At 42.8% G+C, this 27,617-nt stretch overlaps 1 protein-coding gene across 1 annotated transcript; it reads left to right on the top strand.

The window, feature by feature from the left end:
• On the top strand, window positions 1-27,617 carry HTR2A (5-hydroxytryptamine receptor 2A; the record flags this gene model as incomplete). The annotated part of the gene is made up of 3 exons (XM_084270713.1): window positions 1-415; window positions 5,465-5,665; window positions 26,818-27,617. The coding sequence occupies 3 exons, from the start codon at window positions 1-3 to the stop codon at window positions 27,615-27,617; spliced, it is 1,416 nt and encodes a 471-aa protein (XP_084126839.1).

Raw genomic sequence — 27,617 nt, 5'->3', positions numbered from 1 at the left:
ATGGATATTCTTTGTGATGAGGAGAGCTCTGTGAACCCAACAGCAAACTCCTTAATACAAATAAATCACGAGAGAAGACTCTACAGAAATGTTTACGGAGCTGGAGAGATTAATCTATCACATCTCTTTAACCTGACTGTGAACTCCGAAAACCTCACCAATCTTTCCTGTGAAAGCAACATGAGTCCACCGTGCTACTCTTCCCTGTTTCAGCTTTCACAGAAAAACTGGCCAGCTTTGCTGACAGTGATAGTGATTGTTTTAACCATTGCTGGAAATATTCTAGTCATCATGGCTGTGTCACTGGAGAAAAAACTACAGAATGCCACTAATTATTTTCTAATGTCACTTGCAATAGCTGATATGCTGCTGGGTTTCTTTGTCATGCCTGTGTCAATGTTAACCATACTGTACGGTGAGTATAAGCTGTGTAACCTACTGCATGTATTAAGAAGCTTTGAACATTGCATGCACATCCTGGTTTTTGTTATTATTTCGTTCTCATGTTAGAAAAAGAATGCAATCACTGCACACAAGTTGAAATACCTGTGATTGGTTAATGGAAGTAAGAATAGGTGCAGTACTTAAATCTTTTTTCTACTTTGTATTTATAGTTCCAGGCATTGCTAACACAGCCCAGAACCTTAGTTTATTACTCAGTTGCTGGATGAATTGTTTCAAAGTGTTTATGAAGATACTTTGTTTTTTCTATTCTTTCAGGGCTTCTAATTTTCAATAGTCCTAATGAGAATGTAGGGTCCTGCCAGTTACCTGCTCTGCAAATATGCACAGAAGCACTACTGACTACCTTTAGATTCTAAGTAGGCAACCCCTTCAGACTTTTTTAATGTGGTGATACAAATGGAAATAATTTTCTTAACACAAATACACTGCTTAGACATCTACTTACCAGCAAATGCTGGAATAAATATTGTGTGAATTTAAAAAAATGGAAGGGAATTAATTTTGCATAATTTTTAGTAACTTTACAAATATAAAGCTGTGACTTCTTAAGGGAAGATATTTAAGAATTAAGTTAATAATGTCTCACAGTTCATACCCTTGTAAGTGATTAATAGCAGATCTTTCTTATAATTTTCACCAAAATCACTTGCAGCACAGCTCATGTAGTAAAAAGCAGCAGCTTATGTGTTCAGCACTGATACTATCAAGCTGCTGTAATACCTAAACTTCAAGACAGGAGTTTTTGGGTGCCACAACTGAATTTCTGCAGTTCAAGGAGAAGCCAGACAGTCAGGAGGAAAAGTCGGGTTGCCTGCAAAGATTTCTTTGGCTTCACTGTTTTGGGACTAGAGGTCCAAGCATGAGCCTGTGACTCTTTTAAGAGAGGCTGCACCCAGAAAAGGGGAAATTTATTTCCCACTGTCAGTATGTATAGACAGATAGCCCTCACAGCAAACTGAATTTGGCATCGGTGATTTATTGCCTTAGTGCTGCAGTTACCTTTGGTGGGAGAAAGCCTGTAGGTAAAAGAGAGCCGTGGGAGCTGAAATTGTCCGATGTGTGAGATTAGCAAAACCCTTTTAAAAGCTGCGCGATTCCCTGAGACATGCAACAGGGACTCCTGCTGGCCAGGCTCTGGTGCCGAGGAACCACGAGCTCGGAATCTGCTTCTCGGAAGTGATTTGGAGGTCGGGACGTGGGATTTCCTGCATGCAGCAAAGCCGAAACCCTCAGTCGTAGAGGGAAGGAAGACTGTGTCACCCTCCTTGGTGATCGCTGGCACGGAGGAGCAGGCGTAGGGGAGGGACTGTGCTGGCTTTGCCTCCTCTCTCACTGCTTTTCCCCTTGCAAGGCTGAGAAGGGGAGAACTTTGCTGGGTGACTTGTGGTGAAACATCATCTGGTGGTGCACACAGGTACCAGAAGATCTGTCCCAGCATGGTGCACCAACAACCTCCAGGACAACCAGGGAAGGTGCAGAGGGAAATCTCCCCTTACACAGGAGCATTTCCTTGTCCTCAGATGCCCAGACAAAAGCCAGGATGCAGCTGGCATTAGCCACATCAACTACATTAACAGATCCAAACCGGGGGCCTTTGCACCCACCTCATTCTGCCAGGGAACCTCAGAGGCTCTGCACCCACCTCACAGCCCCTTGAAAGAGGAATGTGACTGTTCTGCTCGAGAGAGAGAGGATTTCTTCCCTGAGAGCTGTACAGGTACTACAGGCAATTCCTGTTTGGTGCCCAGCCATACCAGAGGTGTGCACCTGCTACAGCCTACAACCTTTGTGGTAGGCAGGTTTTTCCATCCACCCAGCAGCACCAGCCTCTGCTGGAAGAAAAGACACCCTTCAACTCCTGCTAAGGTAGATGTGCTCACCGAGCAGAAAGTGTTGAATAACAATGCTGGTTCCTACCCAAAACCACATAGGATGCTGGATACCTGTTGCTCCTGTCTTGGAGACTCATTCCATGTTGTGGAGTGACAGTAACAATGTGGAACGTCTGGCAGATGCTGTGTCACTCCTTGCTGCAGTGGAAATATCAGTTGTTTTGGGGGGTTCCTGTCCAGTCCAGTGGTGACCCCACACATGGCCTCGGCTGATGTGTTCCTGGCAAGGCAGGATGGTGCACAGGACCTCCTCAGCAACTGCCTGTGCCTACAGACTATCCTCTCTTCTTTCCTTACAGCACTTCCTCAGCCTTTCACTCTAAACAATTTCCCCATACCTCCTGCAACCAACAAGCAGCAGCCCAGCCACCCTGGCCAGCTTGGCTTGTTTGTCTTCTCACCCGAAAGCTCTTGTGAGAGAACATTTCTCCTCTCCTGAATGCTACTATCTGGCTACATCAGGAAGAAAATCTTATCTCATCCTAGGAACTACCTATCATCCCTTTCAGCCTCTCAACCAGAAAATGTATAGATGCACTTGCTTGTTCCTTGGATGGAACTCCTTCATATCGCTTCCTGGACTTCATGAGCTCTCATGGACCACATGAAATCCTGGACCTTGTAAAACTTTTCCCACCTACCCAATCTTTAAATTTCAGCCATGTTTTGTTTGGTTTTGCTTTGTTTTGTTTCCCCTTGCATATGTCAAGGGGTGAATTGGGCCGTGGACGGAGCACAGTGTGATAGGAGGAAATGGCCTCAAGTTATGCCAGGGGAGGTTTAGATTGAGTTGTCAAGCACTGGAACAGGCTGCCCAGGGAAATGGTTGAGTCACCATCCCTGGAGGTATTTAAAAGATGTTAGATGTGGTACTTGGGTGCATGAAATTGTGGAGTTGGTAGTTCTAGGTTAATGGTTACACTTCATGACCTTAGTTCTTTTTCAACCTGAACTATTCTGTGATTCTAAGGCAAAGGTATCCTATACAATGTGCTGCATAAAATGTCCCAAGGCCTAGCTGGAGGATGGTTCCTACCACCCTTCCTAACTTACTGCACCCATAGTTGGTGCCTTTCGTGTACTTTTTCCTTTCTTTGTCCTGCACTCTCTAAGGTGAATTATTTGATGAATGCTCTTTATCCCTGCCCATCCAGATTTAGAGCAAGAACAAGAGGTCTAGAAGGATATGATAAATGCATTCCCAAAGGCTACTGAAGCAAGAGAACAGATGCATGTTGTCAAGTGTAAAAATACTTTATCACTTTTCCCTGTGTAAACTGTCCTGGCCTGACAGAGAGGTGCTGCTGGGAAGACATGCCCCTGAAAGCCAGCCCTCACATAACACACTCCAGAGACCAGATTCCCCACTAGAAGACCTGAAAATGAGATAAACCATATCCCTAAATGCTGTATGGCTTGTCAGGGTCAGCTAATATTACAGCAGTCCAAGAGCACCCAGAAGGAGGTCTCCCCAGTGCTTACTGAGACTAAATTTAATTAGGTACAGACTTGGCTCCTTGGCCTTTCCCTCTGTTTTCTGCTGTTGCACATCTTGTACTGTATCTCCAAAGGAGACAGGCACCCCTGAAAACACTAGTGTGTTCTCACAATACCAGGTTTGGCACTGCCCCGTGCTGCAGTGACATGGGCAGCTCAGCTAATATGTTCTAAATTAAATCACCACAAGATAAAGACATGGAGAACGGAAAAACTTGCCCCAAGGAGAGTTATTTGTGGTTCCCTGCAGGACTAGAAGGGCCTCTGAATGGGGGTCCTGCAGGGCTCTTCTTAGCCTGGGTCTGCTCCAAACAACTTGTATAGTGTGAGCTTACACAGCTTTCCAAAAGCACCAAGCTGGGAGAGGTTGCAAGCACTCAGAGGGACGGGATCAGAATCATCAACAATCATCTGGACACCCGAAGAGGAAGTCTGAAATGAACAAATAACATTCAGCAAGGATAAATGCAAAGATAGCAGATTAGGAAAAAGATAGCTAACCAACTACTGCTGGGAACATTTGTCCAGGCTTCAGGAATGTTGAACAAGATCTGGCTGTCAAAATGCATCATAAGCTAAGCATGCGTCACTAGTATGATATTTTTATACATTCCAGGTTGTGTAAGTAAGGACATTCCCTGCAAGACCTGTGAAGCAATCCTGGAGTTCACTTAGCAGTCGGGAGGCCTTTGCAAGAGAACTGAGTCCTGTTTTGGTCACCAAACAATCAGCAAGATGTGGATAAATTAAAAAGATTCCAGGACAGAGAAATAAGAAGCACAGTAGTTTCAAAAGCATCATCTGTAAGCAAAAGATAAAGGAATTGGCTTTGCTTAGTCTGTAAGAGAAAAAGAAAAAAAAAATAGGCAAGACATGATAGCCATCTTCCAATAGCTTCCAGAAGGGACAGCAATCAATTATTCTTCATGGCTAGTGGAAAGAACAAGGAAAAAGGAAGGCTTAATTTGCAGCAGAGGAGATGTAGGTTGGATATTGGTAAACACTAATGTGTTTTTGTTGGATTGCTCGCTCTGGAGAAGCCTATCAATATTCATTGACACAGAGAATATCCTTATTTAAGTATGCAGAAGGTGCCTGAAGACAGGTGAAATATAGATCACTGGTATGTAACAAAATACATTTCTTTCTTCAGCTGTGACTAAATCTAAAGTTTCAGGTTCAGAATTTGGGCAGCTTTGCATAGCAGTAGGTGTTAATAACACAGTAATTACGTGGATAAAAAGTCCTAAAACAAAATTGAGAACCTGCAGGTTTACAGTGACAAATTTGCTTCTCTTCCCATAGATTTGCTGCCAGAAATGGTTAATTATAACATCAAGCATTAGCATTACGTAAATAGAATTAAAAAGAAAAAAAACCCTACACAGTATGTAGCCTGGGAAAGAAGCAGAGTTAATCCCAAAAGCTATGGAGTTGGACGGTCGCAAGCAAATAAAAAAGCTTTTTTAAAACAGTGTCAGGCAGCCTTTCTTGAATGCACCACTTATTACTGCTGGCTCCTCCTAGAAGTATATATGCGCAAAGACATACGTGTCACAGCAAAACATGTATGGCACATTCTTAGCTGATCTCAACTTTCTCTTGTGCAGGATACACATGGCCTCTGCCTACAAAGCTCTGTGCCATTTGGATCTACCTGGACGTGCTTTTCTCCACCGCCTCCATCATGCACCTCTGCGCCATCTCCCTGGATCGCTATATTGCCATTCGAAACCCCATCCATCACAGCCGGTTTAACTCAAGAACTAAGGCTTTTGCAAAAATAATTGCTGTCTGGACCATATCAGTTGGTAAGTGAGGCAATATTTCAGCATGTAATTGCAGATTTCTACCATTTGAGAGGATTTGACATATATATTGCATTCTAGAACTGTATTCTTTGTCTGCAATATTTTTCTTGCCACAGTCTAAGAAGTGCTGTAATGTGGTAATTATGCAATGGAAATCAACAACGACAGTGGGAAGTGGAGGAGAACTGAGCAGCAGTGTCACTGAAAGAATATGTATCAGTGGTAGGACTATTGGGTTCATGGGGTTTTTTAAAGATGTGTTTACTTCTGTTATTGGTTGTTACCTTAACATCAAGAAATCATCTTGACTGAAAAAAAGATTTCCCTGGTTTTGATCAGTTGTACCCAACTTCTTATCAGGATGATTTGCTTTGAGATGTTTCTTATGGGAGGATCTCTTCTGCCTTTCTTGGTGCATAGGGTAGGGTATTTATGCATCCCATTTAGGAGGCATTAGATACTCTGTGTACACCGTAAATGAAAGAAGCTTCCCCACAGAACAAGTTCAAGTTGCAGCCTAAAATAGGTGCTGTGAATGACTCCCTAGATGAATCCATCTTTGCACTGGCAAAACCCAGAGGCTTGACACTAGTCATGGGAATGCCACTCTTCATTCCCACACACTCTGTCCAGAGCAATTTCGCGTTGAGGGAGGTGGAAAGAGCTTGGTGTCTGATGCCATCAAGGATTTCCTCACACACCTGGCACGATGGTTTTCAGAAGTGTTGAAAGCACATTTCCCTTTTAGCTGGCCTGGTTTTATAGACCCTCCGAGCACTGGCAGTTCACTTGTTGAAGAGGAAAAATCCACTCTCTTGCCCTGGAAGAGATGAGCATTGCCAGCAATCAAATGTAATTAGCAACTTCCCTGGCTAATATAAATTATTTCAAATGGTAACTGTAATCCATTACCTTTCCTCCAAGAGGAAGGAAAGGAGATGATGCCTAACACCGCTGCCTGCCAGACACTGAATTGATTCCTGGTCTCCCACTTGATCAAGTCCCTGAATCTGAGAAAAAGAAATCTAGGATATTTATGGCTTGAAATAGCTGTTATGTTTTGCTGTGCAACAATAGTGGGAGCTCTGTCTTAACAGAAGGACAGTTCTGCATCTTCCAAGATCTGGGGTGTGTTCAGCTGATGAGACGTAGATGTCTATCACAGGCTAGGTGAACTCCACCTTGTTTTAAAAAACCTTTTTTATTTGCTCTATACCTAGATCTCAATTATAAAGGAAGCCTAGAGCAACTCAGATGTAGAAGTGTTCATTTAGATAAGTCCTGACTCGTACCTCTACAGTCACTTTTTTATTGATCCAGTAGAAAACGTATTACTTAATCTGTCCATTTTTCCCAATCTTGGACACTGCTACATGAAAGCATTTTTGGTAGACTCTCCATATAACATCAAAACATCAAGCATTACTTAAATTTCTATGCACTGTGTTTGTCTGCATTTGTATGTGATGCTTGTGCTTAGTGTGTGTGAAATTACTGTGCTTTGCTTTTTTATCACTATTAAGTTCACAGAATGATAAGAATGGCCAGTCTGGGGACAAACTAGTGGTACATACTGCTCAGCATCTTTCCTCACAAAGGGGCTCACTGTTAAAATGAATCCAGAAAAAAATACTATTTAAACCCTGTTAGTTATGACATAGTTTATGTCCTCTGGCAGGAGGGGTTAGTCCTTTGATATCTTGACATTTAATTTCAAAAGTTAGGACTATTCTTTGCAGTAATAACTGATAATAACTGACACATTGTAAAAACACCTTTTCTGCTCTCTAGAGAATTTTCTTGTAACTGTGATCAGATGAGACGCAGATGTTATTTGTTATTACTATAGCAAGTGATAGAAACAAGGTCCCTATTTATATAACTGAACAATACAACCCCTTATTTTATTGGAAAGCACTCGAGTATGGCATGAGTGAAGACAGAGTTCTGGTTTACTGCAGATGGATAAGGACACATGTAAGGGAACAATGGAAAATAGGTGGGCTGATGAGGTAAAATCCATCTCATTCACACATCACTGTCAAATGATCATCAAAACAGTCATCAAAACAGTGATTAGCTTAATAGATATCCATGAATGCAGGCAAGCACACTGAGGTGTACAGGAATGAAGTGGTTCTGAGCTGGTGTGCTTGTGGAAGCAATGGGCACAGGGAGTTGAGCCGAAGGGAAACAGGCAGGTTCCCAGCCTGGCAACTGCGTTGTGAACTGGCTCTGGCAAATGTGATGTGCTCCAGAGGACAGACAGGGAAGCAAACACACAGCAGCTATGAGGAAGATGCTGAGCTAATCACTCTCAGGCTGGACTGAGTTTGCACCATGGCATATTGCTATACTAATAGAATAAGGAAAAATGCCAGTATTATAAAAAACCTTGGTAGATCCCAGCTCACCCATGCAACCTGCTGTCAGTCAGTCATTGTCCTCTGATTTGCCACCTTCCAACTCAGAATAGATAGAGAGAACAGGGTGCTCTCTATTAGCATTTACTAATAGGAAATGGTTTCTGAACAAAGAGGTGCTCCATGTATCATTTACTAGTCTCCAGGCTCTAAGTGCTACTTAGAGTGGCAGAACTATAAATTATTTAATTCTTTGCATTTTCACATAGCTCTATAGCTAGCACAGGCAGAGCTGGTGCTGGGCACAGCATGCTCTCTGCAGCACACGGTGTGGCTGCCTTCTCACTTACAAATTTGGAAACTAGGGGGTTTCTCAAAGCTTTTCCCTCCAACCTCAGTTAGATATCCTTTGGCATCCCCTTGCTCCTGCAGTATGCAGCTGAGCTGGTGCCCTGTGAATTTTTATGATGTATGAGATGGAGGGCAAAAAGCAAGAGAAATAGTGTAGGACATCATGTTCGCCTCTGCAGAGGCTCATTTCATCACGGGAAGATGAGGAACCTGCCGATTAGAGACCCCTGATAGCTGCCTCACCGCCAAAATCCTTAGTCCATCCTCTCGCACAGCCCCCTTCAATGATTGCTTTACCTCTCTGAGTCCTGGTCTACTTTAGGTTGTGTTTGTGTGGCAGTATCCCGTGACCAGATCATCTTTGTACCCTTTTCTGAATCTTTTCAAGTGCTTCTATATAGTCTTGGAGACATAGGTGGTCAGACCACAATATTCAAGATAAGGACACATCATGAATACCTGTGGTGTGGTAATGGTTTCTACCTTGTTCTTAATTCCCACTTTAATAAGTCCTGCTTTTCTTTTAGCCTTTAGGACCACCCCTACACACTGAATTCAGTGTCTCCAAAATCATGGAATCATGGACTAGTTTAGGTTGGAAGGGACCTCAAAGACAATCTAGTTCCAACGGCCCTCCCACTAGACCAGGTTGCTCAAAGCCCCATCCAACCTGGCCTTGAACACTGGCAGGGACGGGCAGCTAAAGCTTCTCTGGGCAACCACTGCCAGTACTTGACCAACATCATAATAAAAAAAGTCATCTTTTTGTCCAATATAAATCCACTCTACTTCAGTTTATAAGCAACTACTGGCCAGCAACTACTGGCCTTGGTTAAAAGTCTCTCTCCCTCTTTCTTACAAGCCTTCTTTATACATTGAAAGGATGTAATAAGGCTTCCCTGGAACATTCTCACCTCCAGGCTAATGCTAACTCTTTCAGTCTTTCTTTGTAGGTGGGATGTTCCAGACCTCTATTCATTTTCTTTGTCCTTCTCTCTTTCCTGATTAATGACAATAATTTTGCATACCTAGATAGGGTTCCCTATCCACCTAATAACACAGTTCTTCACTTCTTCGCACTGAATTTTGTCTGCTCCTTTGCTGTCCATTATCTGAGATTTGCAAAGAACTTCTGCAATTCTGTACAGCCAAGAATTGTGTGTTGCCAGCACATTTACTCAGTTCCAGTGTCCACACAGACAGGCCATGGATGGGCTGGACAGCATTGATGAACACAAAGGGCTATAGGACACCATCTTCTACCAACCTCACTGTGAAAACAAAACATTTAATCTTACCTTTTCTTTTCTGTCAACCCATCCTTTTTCTACAAGAGGACCTTTCTTCTTCTGCCATTAGTGTTTAATTTCTTTAACAGCTTTTGACAAAATAGTATTGTCAGAGCATTCTGGAAATCCAGGAACATTATATCAGCTGGATTATCCTTATCCACCTACTCACTGACTCCTGCAAATACTTCTAGCTGATTTGTGGGGCATGATAAAGTTCTCCTAGTGCTTCCCAATCTAGCCATGTCTCTTTTATTATGACTCATAGTTTACCTAATAACACTTTCATTTGCTAAAATTGTAATTTTCCTTTTATTCACTAAATTCACAAATTTATACAGTGAATTTGATCCAAAGATGAATCAGTGGTCTTCCTTCCATTGTCTTCTGTGATACATGAAGTATTTAAAAAACAGCATTAAAAAGGACAGATAATTTGATTTACTTGACTTCTGATACCTTGACCTTTTAGATTAAAAAAAAAAAAGGTACTAACATTTGTTTTTGCATTTAGCGGAGGAAGAGCGTTTAGGCAGCACACTTTCTTTCACTAGACCATGTAATGCCACAGGCAATTGGTTTAAAATGGATTCTAATTACTGTAACAGATTCTAATCGTGTCTTTAATTCTTAAATCATCCAGGACCCAGAGTGTCTAGATAATTAGATTATTTGTAGCTGTTGAAGGCAAAAGCCCATTAAACTCTGAAAATTATTTCATCTGTTTTAAAGCACAGAGGTCGTTACTGAGAACAGGTGTAAAAAGCCCAAGAATTTTCCCTTCCTAGAAAAATTAGAGGTTAATTTTGAGAAGTGTTTAACTGGAATCTGTAGAACTGTAAGTAGAGCCTATGCGGAAAATTGTAGGTAAAGCACCTTTGAGTCCTAAGTGGGCCTTAGAATCATATTGCTCTGCAACAGCCAATCATTCTCTCCTTTAAAAATCCTTGAAAGGGTCACATAAAGGAATCACAGTCATGAACTGTAAGCCCTTATATATCTCTCATTCTTCAGTCCTTATTTCTCTGTTAATGGTCTAAGTAATGTGAAGTTTGATGAAGCCCAAATCCTCTTAGCTGAGTTTTCCCTTCTCTTATCATTTCTCACTCAGCCTACACATCTGTTCACTGCCTTCAGGCAGTCTCTGCTCTCCCCAGTCACTAACAACTTAGATTTATTCAGTACTTTTCATGCAGAAAAAAGGTCCAGAGTAGAGCTGGATGAAGCTGGTGAAATATCTCCCACTGCGTAACGCTCCTACAATTTTGCCATTGCTTTCAAGACTTCAAAAATATGGAAATACTGCAGCATGTGAAGGTGCAAAAAGTTACCTTCAGCTGTACCAAACAAGCCCAGTGTGACTGAGCCCTCTGATAATTTGGCAGTGGGAAGCTTTATGCTGACAGAAAGGATTACACCCCATTCTCAGGCAGCCTGCAGTTTCTCTGCGTGACTTCTTGATGTCCTACAGAGCACGAAGGACTGAGGAAGCAGCTGGAATTTGGAGAGTATGACTGCCAGCGTCTCTAGGTTGTGGTATGTTGACAGCTTTGGCCTCCTTCAGCTCGCTCCTCCTTCTGCCAAGGACAGCCTTCATTTGAAAGTCTGTACTGTTTTCAAAAGGCAGAGATTTTCAAGTGGCTGCAGGTTGGGAATCCCTATTCCAGATCCACTGCATCCTCCATTTCTTCCAGATGACACACTCATAATTTGCCAGTTCAAGTCTAAATTAGGGATGGCTTGGCATAGGAAAAGACCACTTGTTATAAGATAGAATATACTGCCAAAATACATAAAATTGCAAATAATTATAGACAGCACTGTACTCCAACAATATGGATTTGAAGTTGAGCTCCTAAATTTGGAAGCGCTGAAGCTAAACTTGAAATATCTGCTACACCATTCTCTTTACCAAGTAGTCATTTGCTTCCACTTCTTGGGAAAGCTTGGCTTTGCATTCTTAGCAGTATTTATAATAGTTTCCTCAATTTTAATTTTTATTATTTAAATCATATTCATCAAATTATCTCCCAGAGAGTGAGCATACTGTTTGCTCTTTCCAGCTGGAGGATCTCAAGGGTAAACATTATAGTTTTGGTGTTTGGGCAATCCCTTGGGACCTTTCCCATTTGTGGATGTAGATGCCACCGTAAAACTAAAATGCCATGATATTGTCAAAAATCATAACAACATATAGAGAAATGTGCATTAATGATAATCACAGAATCATAGTATGCTTTCGGTTGGAAGGGACCTCAAAGATCACCTAGTTCCGACACCCCTGCCATTGGCAGGGACCAGGTTGCTCAAAACTTCATCTAACCTGGCCTTAAACACTTCCAGGGATGGAGTTTCTACAGCTTTCCTGTGCAACCGGTTCCAGTGCCTCACCACTTCCATAGTAAAGAATTTCTTCCTAACATCCAATCTAAACCTACCCTTTTTTCAAGCTGTTTCAGCTATTACCCCTGGTTCTATCACTACACTCTCTGGTGACCAGTCCCTCTCCCACTTTAAGTATTGGTGTGCAGTAATTAGTTCTCCCTGGAGCCTTCTCTTCTCCAGGCTGAACAGTCGAAATGAAGGGCTATGGCACAAAACTTCATAAACGAAGTATCGAATGTTCATGACCATCTCACAGAAATACAATCTTCATTGTACTGTTTTATAGAGACACAATGGATGAGGATCTGTAGTCAGCAACAGTTGTGCCAGTAAAAAGTTCATTGCCATGTTAATGACCCCACCAGGGGTCATTACACTAATAAGTAAATGCACACTTCATGCATAAGTTGTCCAAGAGACACTTAGATCATCGAGTCCAACCACAGCCTAACCCTGACTAGTCCATCTGTAGATGACCTTAAGCACAATATCTACATGCCTTTTAAATACATCCAGGGATGGAGACTCCACCACCTCCATGGACAGCCTGTTCCAATACTTGACAACCCTTTCAGTAAAGAAATTATTCCTGATATCTAACCTAAATCTTCCCTGGTGCAACTTTAAGGCATTACCTCTTGTCCTATCACTTGTCATCTGAGAGAAGAGACCAATCCTAACATACCTGCAATGGCCTTGCTTTCAGTCATAGAGAGTGAAAAGGTCTCCCTTCAGCCTCCTTTTCTGAAGCCTCAGCTCCCTCAGCCATTCCTCATAGGACTTGTGCTCCAGACCCTTCACCAGCTAAGTTGCCCTTTGCTGGACATTACTTACTGTGGTTCTGGGAAAGAGATGTAAATATTGTATTTACTTTCCTCATTGATGCAAATTGTTCCTGTATTTCCCACGTAACAGAATCCTTTGATTGATTTGTTCTTTCCAGCAGAGTGAACACATCCCACCTACCAGACGCACAACTTACAACACATATCTCCCCCTCATAACTGTGAAGGTTAAAAACCCATGCATTTTGAACTTGTGCATTTTTTTTCAGTATCTCTCAAGTAGGTGGTCATGAACTGCATTCAAAATTAACCAAATTTGGGAACACAGAGATAAAGAAACAACATAAATATCCATAGGGAATTTCCAAACCAGAGACACTGAGCAACCTGGCATATTTCTGGATGGGAAAGAATACATTATACCATTACATATGTATTGTCATATGAAGAATAATTATTATCTATACATTCAACATTTTCTTTGCATAATTACCTGATTGTCAGTAGCAGATGAAGGTTTTTGCCTATGAAAAAGGCATTTTGTGAACTCGTCTTTTGCAAGAAACTGTCCACTTTACAGTTAAAAAAAAAAGAATGAGGAGCATTCAAAGTATTTGTGGTCGGTTTTGACCTTGGCTGGAGGCCAGATGCCCACCAAAGTCATTCTATCACTTCCCTTTTCAGCTGGACAGGGGAGAAAATGTATTTTGAGAGGCTTAGGAGTCGAGATCATGGGAGAGATCATTCTGCAATTAGCACCAGTGGCAAAACAGACTCACAATGGACTAAAAAGAAAAAAAGAATCTAATTCATTACACTACTCTGCAGAACATACACAGAATGAAACCAGAGTTGGGTAATGATAAGTACAAGACCTTAAAGCACCTCTCCTCACCCCTCCCTTCTTCACAGGCTTCACTTTAGTCATGATTTCGCTCCCTTCTCCTCCCCCTGGGGTGGCACAGTGTGGGGGCAGGGTGTGTGCATGTGTGTTTACTCCTCTTTCCTCACAGGTTGTTTTCCTTCTTAGCTGGGCGCACTCCTCATACCCTTCCCCTGGTCCAGCATGGGGTCCCACCCACAGGAGACAGTCCTCCACAAACATCTCCAATGTGAGTCCTTTCCCACGGGGTTCCAGCTCTTCACCAGCTGCCCCAGCATGGGTCACTTCTATGGGGTGCAGTCATAGAATCATAGAATTCATTTCAGTCTCTCAGGACTTCTTCCCTGGCCTTGGTGTCTGCACAGTTCCTTACATCTTCTCACTCCCTTCTCTGGTGGCAAAAAGCAGCTGCTAGCTTTTTTTTTAAATCTTAAATGTGATGCCCAGAGGCGCTGTGACCATCGCTGATGGGCTCAGCCTTCATCAGCAACAATTCCGGCCTTGAGCCAGATGGTGTTCGCTCTGTCAGGCCTGCAGAGAGATTCTGGCTGCTGCTTGCAAAAGCCACCCCTGCAGCCCCCCTCTCCTCCACCAGAACCCTGGCAACACAAGACCACAACAGCATTATGTGTGGCATTTCTTTCTGCTTTGGTTCTACTTTTAAGGGTAAGTCTTAAACAATAAGGGCTGTATTTTTAATAGGCGACGTATGTGGCAAGAACCTGGTTAGTCAAGGCATTGATGACAGAATTTGTTGATACCCTTTTCTGCAGGAAGTGCTAAGTGAATTGTTCAGGACATGTTCACAGACCTGCTCTGATCTTTTTCTGATACATCTCTATGACAGTATATATGCAAAAGGGGGTTATTGACCAAGAAATTACTTGAGCATCTCTAATCAGATGAATTGGGATTTCTGCCTAGCAGAAGCCACATGCAATATTAAGTGAGCAGAAAAGAAGTGCACAAAGAATCATGTTGGGATTTATAAACTCTGTCATCTGTACACTGTAATTGCATTTAATCTCCTTATAAATTAAAAATAATGTTGTTAAAGTAGCACTGTAGTGAATGAAAGATAATGTCAAGAACAAAGAAATTTTCAGTGATTTTAAAATTATACAGAGCTATTTCACAGCTCCTTTTATGCATTTTAAAGAATTAAATTTTATTTAAGCCAGATTTTGCAGTTTATATTGTTAAGAAAATGAAACGTATCACAGAATTTTGCTTTAAGATTGAATCCTTACATTTACTCCAATTAGCAGGAACATTGCAAACTATTGCACACTCAAGCTGCAATTAACTTTCCCCAAGTGTTTCCTGGCCCATGCCATTGGCATAATTTTGAAGCAAAAGCCTGGCTAATAAGTCAGAGCTGAGACAACATATCCATAATTTCCTGCAGTGAATTTAGAAATACCTGTCAGCTGATTTTTCCTATGATGCCCTCCAGAGTCATTGATGGAAAACAGCCTGTCAAACTACTATGATGTCCTGAAAGCAGGATGAGGCATTGTGATAAAGGCTATCTTTTTTGGCTGATTAAAACTGGAGTCGTGTTTTTCACAGTATTCAGCCCCCGCTTTTGTGTTGCGAGTAAATCACACTCACTGGGAAGATTTCTTTCCTCTCAACAGAACGTAACCCTCCTTATGATTTCATATTTGACCTGAGCTTTGAAATGTCAGGTTGACTACTATTGCTACATAGGCTGAGCTGAACTGTGAGTATCCTGAGATAGAGTCTGCGTGGGTTTAGGTCTCAGGTGCACTGTGTGAGCAGCGTTGCTTTCTCCTTAGAAGCATGTGCCCAAAAATTTTAGGTTGAATGCTCCCAGGATAAAACAAGCCTTGCCTTGATCACTTTGGCTTTTGAGTTGCTTTCAAACTTAAAACCTTTCAGCAAGAACTGTTACTTTAGGAAGAAGGAAATCTAATTTTTCTTGTCATACTCATTTATTGGTATGAAAGCTTGGCATGTTTTTGTTCTGTAATTCCTAACAAGATTTAGCATTTCTTAAAAACAAAAAAAGCATACACCTGCGTGTATCTCTGCAAAATATTCACAGACCTACACTACAGGACATGAAGAGGTTGCTCCAGCACTCAGAGTAGCTGTTTCTTGTTGCAAGGGCAGTTCATGTGTTTATTTTTAATTTTCAAGGTTATTTGTAGCTTTTAGCAGAAAGTAAGCCTAAGGATTATGCTATAGCTCCTATGTAGAAATCTGTAGATGGGAAATACGGGCAGATATGAATTATCACTTTTTCATCTCTTCTTCAATGCTGACATCATCTAACTGCTACCAGGGCACTGATCTGACAAAAGAGACATTCACTCAGGGTGAAGGGCATTACCCATTGTGTGGGCAGTGAAGCGTGAAGCACAGGATCCCAAATCATGATGTTCAGACCACTGAGAGTCTCTGAGTTGCTTCTCGTCCTATTTTCCCTTCCAAATTATCCATTGTACCAGGACATCTACCCCAATAACTGTCCAGAGATTTGTGCAGCCTCTTTGTATATTTAATAAGAAGCTGACGATCTGCTTAATCAGCAGCCTCTGCAAGCAACCTCAGAAGGAGACATGGATTAAAGAGGGACCTGTTCTGAGCTCTAGAGAATCTGTAAGAGCTACAGTGTTGGTGGTCTGTGCCCTTCAGGCCTAGTGCAAAATTCTTGCTAAAACCACCCACATTAAGCAACTTACATATGAGTCTCCTGTGAATGTCTCCTGTGAATGCCTCCTGTGAATATCTCAGAGACAGACCAAGAGAAATCTCTATTCAGTTCAGTGGAGAATTAAGGCAGAGTTAGGTAAATTATCAGCATTCAACAAATCACACAAAGTAATAGTTAAAAGCCCAGTAGTGTAAAAACTGGGATGGTAGAGGGTCTTGTCACCTAGACAACTCCTGGAGGTGTCACATTAGTTGCTGATAATAAAGGAATATCTAAGATGTTCCCAAAATTTCTAGCTTATTGCTACTATTATTTTTTAAGCATGGCTGTGTATGTAGGATGTATGACATGTAATTAGTTAGTCTTGAGGAACCTTCGGGAGCTTCATAGGTAAAAAGGCAGACTGAGAAAGTGTGATCTGGGAAGATCGTGATACAAATGTATAGTATTTATTTCTTTCTCAAAGCACAATTATCCCCAAATCTATTCTCCTAGGGGCCTGAGCAGTGAAGACTGCACAGCCACCCAACATGAAAGACAGAAAGGTCCTCTGCCAGTCAAGAGGAGTATCACATGTGGGTGGCTGGAGTTGATCCCACTCAGAGGCTCTTTTCCTTTCCAAATTAACATGTTTACATAAGCCAGTGACAACCATGAATTTGTAACTTCTTTTGAGTAGAAATGAAACCATTCCTATAGAGAAGTTATTCCAGTGCAACTTAAATGAGATTAACTAAGTATACAGAAAGGAAAAAAATATGTTTGACCTCCTCTCCTGCATTTGCTGAGCCACAGGAGTAACAGTTTTGTCCCTCCAGGAGCTTTAAATAAGAATGAGCAGCAGCCTGTCCTTCTGCACAGAGCTAGTCTGGAGACCTATGTCACCTCTTACAATTTTTCATACTAAATATTCAGCTCTTTATCATAAGGTCAGTAATTTCTAATCACTTCTAATCACCATGGATGAAGTGGTTACACTTCCTATGTCCCCTGGAGGAGAACATTAAGCTGAGTTCCCCCCAAAGTCCCAGCTGACAGCAGGACTGTAGCTGCCAGCTGCTCAGCCAGCATCCTCCAGGAAAGCTGCTTCCTCAGCCTCCTCTCCATACTTAGCCAGACACCACCTTACTCTCTACTCTTTCCAGAGCTGGGTATAGTGACCAGTCTCAGTCTTACCAAGATATATTGATCAGTCTCAACCTCAGCAAAGACCAGACTGCAAGTAAATTGGTATTGTAAGTAATAATGCAATTCAATTATAGGCTGGCACATGGGGCCACATGCTCCATCATCCTCCCTTGAAATATAAAGCCACTGTCCCAGCTGGGAGTGCTGGGATAGAGACCAGGGTGATGTGCAGGCAGAGGAATCCTCCCCAGAGTCTTCACTGGACCTGTATGAAAATATAAATATTTTTGACAAAATACAAGGCTACAAAACTTGCAGAGATCTCCACTGCTACCCTATGCCCTTTCTTGTATCCAGTTGAGAACTGTCAGGACAGTTCCTCTGAGCTAAAAGATAAAGCAGCACTGATGCATTGCCAACCTGCAGACTGATGGCTTGACAGCACTGGCCTGGCTGGTCTTCAAGGCATTGTCAAAGTTTGCAACAACCCACACACCCAGTTATCAAAACAAGTAGTCAAATAAGAAGTAAAAACCTTAGTGATGACTTCAGATCATGAAAACTTATCTTGCAACTCAGTTATTTAGAAAAGCTGGCAATCTCAGTTGCACAGATATGGGGGGACATGGGTATGTGTCCATGTGAAATTAGCGCTTATTTTCAGTCCTGATTCTTTTAGCATGACATGTTGTGGTATCCACATGCCTCTGAGCTGAGAAGGATGTAGACTACCTGTGCCTTTCCCCTCCTTGTCATATTTCATACTCTTAGATTTTAAAATGCATCTGAGGTTGCAGGCAGGTTTACCTGACCTCCCCTTCTTCAGGCTTCTCCGTGAGAATGTAGGAGGAATCACTGGCCCAGGGGAGAGCTAATGAGTAAGAGAAGGCTCTTGCCAGACAAAAATCTAACCTAATCCAGCTCCCAGCAGAAGAAATTTATGACATCTATACAGATGGCCTGTATGGAAAGAGATTTTCCCTTCTTTCAGTGATTCTTCAGCACTGCCACCCACATTAATTGTCCATATGCCCTCAGGATCATCTGGGAACCATGGGACTGAGCAGGGCAAAGGAACAGCAATTTCATCTTGGATGTGTCATGTGAATGTGATGCCAAAACACTGCTGAATCATACTCATAAACATTTATTTGTCCCATCTCTAAGGATGGACTGAGTTTTCACTTAGGGAACACAGGGATGGTGCTTTCTCAGGCAAACAAGTCTGCTTTACGTGGCACAATGGCATGTTTCTTACCAGGGTTCACTGGTTTCCTCTGGACCAGTAAAGAGGAAAAAGATTTTTAGGGTGTGTCTGGCCTTTAACTTCTGGACATCCTGAAGTTAAACAGCTGTGTTCTGCCTTCTGCTGCAAAAGCAAGCCCGGATGCCTTCTTGCCTCCCTCTTCTTCTCTGTAGATACATTTATAATTAATTTTATGCACAGTAATCTACACAAAGCAGATTAACTTTTTATCTGTAAGGTGACACACTTACTGAGTGTAAGGCTGGAGTCCTTTGGCATATTTCTTCAGGCTTAACATCACTAAAAGAATCTGTGAGATCAAACCAAGCACAGTAAAAGGGAGTTTCATCAAATCTGTGGGAGACCTGTGGAAGAATCAGGTATGAGGTTGTCATGGTTCTGCCCCCAGCCAGGAGCAGAGCACCATGCAGCTGCTCGCTATGGGGAAGGGCCTAGGGGGAAAGGAAGGGGAAAAGTAAAAAACCAAAGGCAAACCTTATGGGTTGGAATAAGGAGAGTTTACTGGGACAGCAGAGAGAGAAATAACAATAATAGGACTTTTATAGCAAAAATAACTGGTGATACACAATGCAGTTTCTCACTGAACTGCACACTCAGGCTGTACAGCTCAGAGTTGTCCCTAAGGTAGACTGTCCCCAAAAACTGTGTGTCCAGCAGCCACATGCTCCTCCGCCCCATCAGTCCCCCTTTATGCTGAGCATGACATAATTGGTATGAAATACCCTCTTTGGCCACTTTGGGTCACCTGTCCTGGCTGTGTTCCCTCACATCTTCCTGGGTGCCCTCCGCCTTCTCATTAGCAGGGCAGTATGAACAACTGAAAAGCTCTTGACTGCTTGGCAGCAACTAAAAACATCAGGCTGTTATCAGCACTGCTCTCATCCTAACTCCCAAACACCATTGCACCAGCTGCTAGCTAGAAAGAAAATTAACTCTATCCTAGCCGAAAACCAGGACAGAGGACATAAAGGTGGGTTCCTTCCTTCCTTCCTTCCTTCCTTCCTTCCTTCCTTCCTTCCTTCCTTCCTTCCTTCCTTCCTTCCTTCCTTCCTTCCTTCCTTCCTTCCTTCCTTCCTTCCTTCCTTCCTTCCTTCCTTCCTTCCTTCCTTCCTTCCTTCCTTCCTTCCTTCCTTCCTTCCTTCCTTCCTTCCTTCCTTCCTTCCTTCCTTCCTTCCTTCCTTCCTTCCTTCCTTCCTTCCTTCCTTCCTTCCTTCCTTCCTTCCTTCCTTCCTTCCTTCCCTCCCTCCCTCCACATGCAGACTTCTATATGCCTCTCTTAGTCCCTTTAGTGACCAAGTAATCGTATTACACAGAGGGATAAAAACTTCTCTAGATTGGAGATAGCTGTGAGAAGCCAATAAGCACCATGGCAGAAGCCTCTGCCCAGACCAAAGATAATGTCACTGGCTGAAAAGCAAAGACTATATTGGTGGAGAGGCTTCATTGAAATTTGCTGTGAAAAAGGTTATGCCATCCTCAAATACTCTGAAGAATTAGAAAATCCAGCCAGGAAATAAGAAATACCAGACACGAAGGACACAGAACTGCTGCTGTGAATGAGTCCTGCAGCACAGCTAAGGAAGGGGATTTGAGGTGTGTATAGGCAGAAGTAGCCCTTAAAGCTGAGAGCAAAGTAATGGCTTCCTGCTGTTGCATTCTTGCTGCCTCTAGAAAATAGGGCTGCATCCACATTTTGTAAGTGAACAGGATTATACCAAAGTACTAAGCAACTCCATCAGCAGTTTCCTCTCATAACTCAGCCCACCCTGAAGCCCTGGGTTTCTAATCAGTCAGGTCAAAAAAGGAGTGTCTGTCCTTCATTTCTAGCTCTGTCCTCCCTGCAATGTTCCTCTAATTCTGTTTATATTGAATTTATTATCACAATCCGACAAATTAATTTGGACAGACACATCTCCTTACTTGTAAGAAACAGGCTTCAGGTCTGAGAACATAAATGAGAAGCAAGGAAGGGACTGAGACTTCTCTGATGTTGTTTTTCAAAAGTGAGAAAGATTATTTACGGCATTAAATTAGTATAAATGATTGTTTACAATAATTTTCTCATGTAGAAAGAATTTAATATATCTCCTACTAAGCTAAAAGATATGTTTCCTTAGAGATTTTCTGAGCTGCCAAGAACAAAGCCTTTTCAAAATTTTTAGAATAACCCAGGTATTACCTGGCACCTGCTATGTGAAATTAAATACAAAGTAGTTTTCCTTTCAATTGTACTAAGTGGAATATATATGACCAAATAAAATGTTTCAGTGGAAAACTACGGAAAACCAGCTCTGTGTGTGCCCTCAAATAAAAATCTAGATTTGGCCTCTAAGGTAAGAGCCTGGACCCACTCTGATGCCAGTCCTGTGAGGGTGGCCTCTTGGGATGCTGGCAAAGAGATGAAGCTCCACCCAGCACTGTGACTCATTTAGTTCTCGAGGAAATCCACCTGAAAGCAGGTAGTACGTGGGGATTTGAGAGGAGACAGCTCCTCGCCCACTCCTGCCCCCACCATCAGGTGTACATGCCACTGGGGAGGAGGTTTGTGCTTGTCTCACATGCGAGTAGAAATTCTGTCTCAGGACTCTGGGGACGCTGCCGCACTGACTAGGAAAGGCAGACGCTTTTTAACATTCATGCTAACTAGATGCAAATTCAGAAGATCGTGATTCTCAAACCACCCAGAGCTTTTCAACCTCTCCTCTACCCAGGTGGAAACTTCTGCTTCTGTGCTGCCACCCACCAGCAAACCGCACAACCTTGCTATTGGCAATGTGGCTGGTGGTATTTGGGTAGCAACAGAATTGTAACATGAAAGGTTTGTCATGAAGGGAAATAAGTCAGTTGGGAAATAACATTTTCAGGTGCTCACAGAAACCAGGTAAGTGCTCGTAGCTCTGGGGAAACGATGACTCCCACAGCGGTGAGTGCCACACACCACGCTGCGACACGGAGCCAAATCGAGCGACTCCTCTGCGGATGTTTGAGTGAAAGTATATAAGTAGCTGTTGCTAAACTCCAACCCCTGATATAGGATCCACGTTTGCATCCTTGATACTCAGAGAAGAACATGGTCTACAACCCCCTCCCCCACAAGTGGCTCACCATGTTTTGTGTTTCTAGAGCATGCAAACATCTCTGCAGGGCACCATGGTAGCCCAAAGGAATAAATATCATTTTGTGTGGTTATTTCCATCCAAAATAGTGAAAATTATGTGATGGGTGTGTTGCACCAAGGCAATTTTTATAGAACCTGAAACTGAGGGTACTCACTGTATGCCTTGGGATGTAGGATGCGAATATACATGGGGGGGCTCTTTGTCATTTGAATGTGTTGATTCACCAAAGGAGAACAGTCTCTGAGTACAGAAGGGCACCAGACACCAGGCATGTGCTTCTCTAAAGAGATGAGATCATTTTGCCACATTGAGCTGCTTGGAGGACAGATTGGCCTTCTCTGAGCAGCAATCCTTTCAGAGGCCCCCAGTGTCACAGCACATCTCTGTGCAGTGGCCCATGATGCAGCCCATAACCTGAGCATGTCTGAACCAATGTGACTGCTAAAACTTGAGCTGGGGAGGTTTTTACGTTTTCATGCAAAGGTGAACAGAGGTGCAAAATTTTGCTGAGAAACTGTAATGGCATTTCTAAAAGGTATTTCCTATCCCTTGGACATTTATTAAGGCACATAGTAATGCTTATTTGCATTCAAATCGATTGGAGTGGATATATGTGAGGTGAAAGCATGTGACTGACAGTTTCTGCTAGAAGGAGACTCCATGGAAGGAACCTTGACTTTATCAGTTCACTCCCCCCTCCTCCTCTTCATCCTAAGCAGCCCAAGCGTGCCACGCTGCAGGGCATATTGTAAATTCAGCCTTTGATTCATTGACAGTTTCAGCAGCTCAAGGCAGCAGCAAACCCAGTTTGCCTGTCCAGTTAAAGTGGTTTTATGGCTGCTGTACATCTCTGAAGATTTGCAAGCCAGCAATGTGCACCATTAAATCAACCTTTGTCAGATTTACCAAGCTTTTTGAGAGAACAAGGAGGATGCTATTGTTTTCCTTCTTAACCTTTGGTGTTTTCAAGGGCCTTTTGTCATTCTGAAGTTGTGCCCAAACGGTTGAGGTTTAATGCAGGATTTATTACTCATCCTTGTTTGGGTTCTGTTTTGCGGTTTATTAAAGTCCATAGAGTTTGAAACAGCCAGCTGTGTATAAATCACGCTGTATAAATAAACCGCCAGAGGAACATAGTCTTTAGGGTTTGCCCGCAAAGCAAAATGTTCTGCTATAAGTGGGAATGTCAACTGGAAACACAGTAGCTAATGCACCTCCAGGGCTTGAATGGATGCTCCCATTCTGTGCTGAGTGCTTCTTTTGTCTCAGCTTAGTTTGATTTGGAAGCGGAGTTAAGATAAACCATAAAAAAGCACTCAGGGGATATCAAGACTTTTTCCTGACTGACCTTGAGCTAGTGGGAGGGAGGGACGTGGAATAACTGTTCTGCCACAGCCTTGCCAAGTTGCTTCCCCCAGATCTACTGTCTGTACGTGGTCCATTTCCCAAATACCTGCTCACCTCTACCCAGCAGCACTGTGTGATCCTTTCTTGCAAAGCTGATTTTCTTCTTCTGACATTTGCATACACAGGCACAGCCTGTGTCTTGTTAAACATCCACAGTCACCAAGAGCAGGGAGCTGGAAAGCAGGGACAATAAAACCAGCAAGAAATTGTACATCTGAACCATCAAGGAGAAATCGATCGGTCAGCTTCAATTTTTAACAAATTAATTCAGTCAGCTGCAATAATGGTAATAAGCTTAGACCAGGCTTTCTTGTTATGTGTCTACAGTACAAGCTTCATCTTGACTAAACCTGAATGATGCGTGGGTGACATTATTGGCCGTATGTGATGCTTCCTAAAAGTCCCATCAGAACAGTGGGCATGGGTGGCACATGAAGTTCCTCTATTTACACTTTAAACATGACAGTCCCTGTGTACTCGCTGGGATTTGCTATCCTTGTGCTACAGAAGCCAGAAGCTCTCTCTTGAAGAGAGACAAATTCTGTTCCACTGGGGACAGGAGCAGTAAGATTAATCCCTGTAGAGATATGAAAAGAGAGATCTTATCTGGAAGTTAATTTATTCCATGCAAGAATGCCACAACATTTCTGGGTTCCCCCACATCAGCTAAACTAGGGCATACACAAAAAGCAGGTTACAGCTGTCAATGTTCTCTGACACCAAACCGTGGTACCTCTGGCATTTTCATACTGTATGCAGGCCAGTTACCCATGGCTGTAGGGAAACGTTGTCTTGAACAGCCATTCAGAAACTCAACATGACTAGCAGCGCCTGCTACAGCTCTGCTGTGAGCAGCACTTTGGCATTTGCTGAAGGAATAACAAGACAATGTGGAAACTCCAGCTACAAGCAAGTTCATTTCCATTTTTACAGCCAGAAATCTGCATTTAGGTGCCAGTCCTCCAGAAGATGCTAACAACAAAACAAAGCAGGTGGGGAATTGCTGCCCTTATGTTTTGGATGAGGAGTTGTAACTGACTTCAGCCTTTTGCTTGAAAAAGCTTGCAATTACACTAAAATTTTCCTCTTTCTGGTGCTGTTGACTCTCCTCCCATGCCTCCTGGTGCAACTGAACCATAAGGTCTGTCGTAATGAAAGGCATCTTTCTACCCTGTCAATACCATTGTTTATTTTATCTCTGCAGCTCACACTAGGTCCTTGAATGAAATGAAAAAACAGCTTTTCTGTTATCAGTACAGGCCAGAATAGCACAGGAAACGTGTGATATTGCTCTGAGTAGTGCTGTGTCTTCATGCAGCTGAAGTGTAATGCTGGGAGGCATCAGATGCCTTCAGTATCCCTTCAACGCATCCAAAAAAAGGAACTTCAAAACATTCCCTATTTCCCTGGAGGTGTTTGGCACCCCAGATTACTCAGCCATGGCAGGGCGATGTGGCTCCTGCAGGTGACCTGTCCTCCTGTGCCATCAGTCGGACCAACTTGGACCATTTCAGGCAGCAGCTTTCCTGGAGTTAGTGAAGTTTTCCATTAGATTAACCCAGGAGCTGCCACAGACTCCATGAATTTGCACCTCACGTATTGGCTTCTCGTAGCCAAAGTTCAAGTGTTTAGGGGCTTGTATGATCTTGGAACAGAAAGAGAAAAGGCAATACCACAGGCTCTCCACCAGCTTCTGCCCTGGGCAGATAAGGACTCTTGTAGTTGGTCCAGGGCATTGCCGTGACTCAGTTCAAACCTGTGAAGATAAACCACAGTGTTGGAAAAATAAAGAGCTTTTTAGAAGCTCCAGAAGCACCAAAAGAATGGAACATTTGAAGAGAAAAATAGCCTAATACTATTATTATTACTGCTATTGGGTTTTTACTGTGCCTGGACTCCGCAGACTGCCTCTAGGACTGGGGCATAGGAGATGTCTGAAATGAAGAGACAGCCTGTGCTGTTAATGGGCTCCCAGTCTAAGCACCAGAGTAGGGAAAAAGGGAAAGGAAAGGGGATAGAAGTATCACTGAAGTGCTGATGTCAAGAAGATGAGTTTCAGGATTCATCTGTGAACCAGTAAGGAGATTTTTAGGTACACAGGGGATAAGATAGGGCACAGCATCATTCTCACATCATAAGAAAATCTTCTCTAATTATTTTCTTTTTCTGCAGCAGCCACATACAGAGTCTGGAATTTATGTTCAAAGATGCATAGAGGATTGAAGCACCCATATTATCCTAACTTTCCCCAGGAGTCAGGCTCCTATCTGCTTTTATCCAAACAGGGCTGCATTATCACTGCCTGCTTCACAACTCCACTTTTGCTGTCTTCACAGCACATCGTCCCTTTCACTGCCTGAACATCGCCTCTGTTGGCGCGACAGCATCCATTTGGGAGAAGGGGAGGGAAATAATCAAATATAATAAATGAAATAATGAAAAAAGAACCCCCCAAAACCAACAACCAAAGGAACAGCAGCTGTTTGATTTTTGTCAGACACTAGCAGCATTTGCAGAAGTCCCCAAGGAAATGTCTGAGTGGGCTTGGATCAGATGAAGCAGTCCAAGGCGAATAGACTTCATCATGTGCCCTTGTGGTTCGTGACAGGGTAATAACATAGCACATGCTCCAGAGCTGGACAAGGTTTGCATGGCTTGCTGTTGCCTTCAGAGCTGTACTTTGAGAGGGCAGCTTGTAGTGGTTGGCAGCACAGTAAAGGGACCCTCACAGTCCTGCAGGGTGAACCACATCTCAGGCTGTCTCATATTGGTGTCTCTCGGTGCTTAATTTGTCCCCATTGCTCCCTCAGCTGTTGCTATGGAAAGTTTTTTTAGCATTTTGACTGTGTTGGCTGTATGGAGAATACAGGGAGAAAAGAAAAAGACCCAAGGAAAGATTAGTCTCAGATCTATGACAAAAAAATATATTTCCTCCTAAAATAAGTAGTATTTCACAGCTTAGTCAGAAACCAGTACCCAGAACACTTTTAATTCCCTTACAGAAAACAGCTCTTACGCCATGCCAGGAAAGAAAGACACAATATCCTCTTGATTATAGTCTGGAGATCACTACAGGGGGCCCAAGATCCAAGAACATGAGGAATTATGCTTTTGTTGCTACCAGGTGGTAGCAAATGCGTTCTACCTGTGGCTGAGGTGTTTTGAAACAGAGAGGGAATTCAGACTAATGTTTCACAGAGCATCATTTCTTAGTGTAGCCCCAGTAACATGTCACAACAGGGTTAGAATCGTGCTGCTGCTGAAACATGAGATGCAATATTTTTCCTTCCCCTGTATAAATTCAGTTTGATTTGGGATGTCTACCAGTTGTGGCTCTACGTGTTAGTCTCCAATTGTGTCCCATAACCATTAATTCTTTAAGAAATACTTGCACATAGCTAAAAGCATTTTGTTCATATTTTTTTCTTGGAGATTGGAAATAATGGGTTTTATTGTTGTGTTTAACTTCTTCTTTCTTTAATCCTCTTTCAGGTATCTCCATGCCTGTACCCGTCTTTGGATTACAGGATGACTCAAAAGTGTTTAAGAAAGGCAGCTGCTTACTTGCAGATGACAATTTTGTCCTAGTAGGCTCTTTTGTGGCATTTTTCATCCCTCTAACCATCATGGTGGTCACCTACTTTTTAACTATCAAGTCGCTGCAGAAGGAAGCTACACTGTGTGTGAATGACATTGGTACAAAGACCAAGTTTGCTTCATTTAGCTTCCTCCCTCAGAGTTCCCTGTCCTCAGAGAAACTCTTTCAGCGCTCTTTGAACAGAGACGTGGGGAATTCCGGGAGGAGAACCATGCAATCCATCAGCAACGAGCAGAAGGCTTCCAAGGTTCTTGGCATTGTCTTCTTTCTGTTTGTTGTGATGTGGTGCCCCTTTTTCATCACCAATGTGATGGCTGTAATTTGCAAGGAGTCGTGCAATGAAGACGTCATTGGAGGACTCCTCAACATCTTTGTCTGGATTGGCTACCTTTCTTCGGCTGTCAACCCACTCGTCTATACCTTGTTCAATAAAACCTACCGCTCAGCGTTCGCTCGTTACATTCAGTGTCGCTACAAGGAGGAGAAGAAACCCTTCCAGCTGATTTTAGTGAACACTATCCCAGCGCTCGCCTATAATTCCAGCCAGCTCCAGCTGGCACAAATGAAGAGTTTGAAAAAAGAGGCAAAAATGATCGCTAAGGATTATTCCATGGTCACGATAGGAATACATCACCTGGATGGTACCTCCAAGGGAAGTATCAGCCCAGGGAACGAAAAGGTTAGCGGTGTGTGA

Source organism: Gallinula chloropus (assembly GCF_964237585.1).
Source record: "Gallinula chloropus genome assembly, chromosome: 1".
In the NCBI taxonomy this organism is placed as follows: Eukaryota; Metazoa; Chordata; class Aves; order Gruiformes; family Rallidae; genus Gallinula; species Gallinula chloropus.
This window is presented reverse-complemented; position numbering and strand designations above follow the sequence as displayed.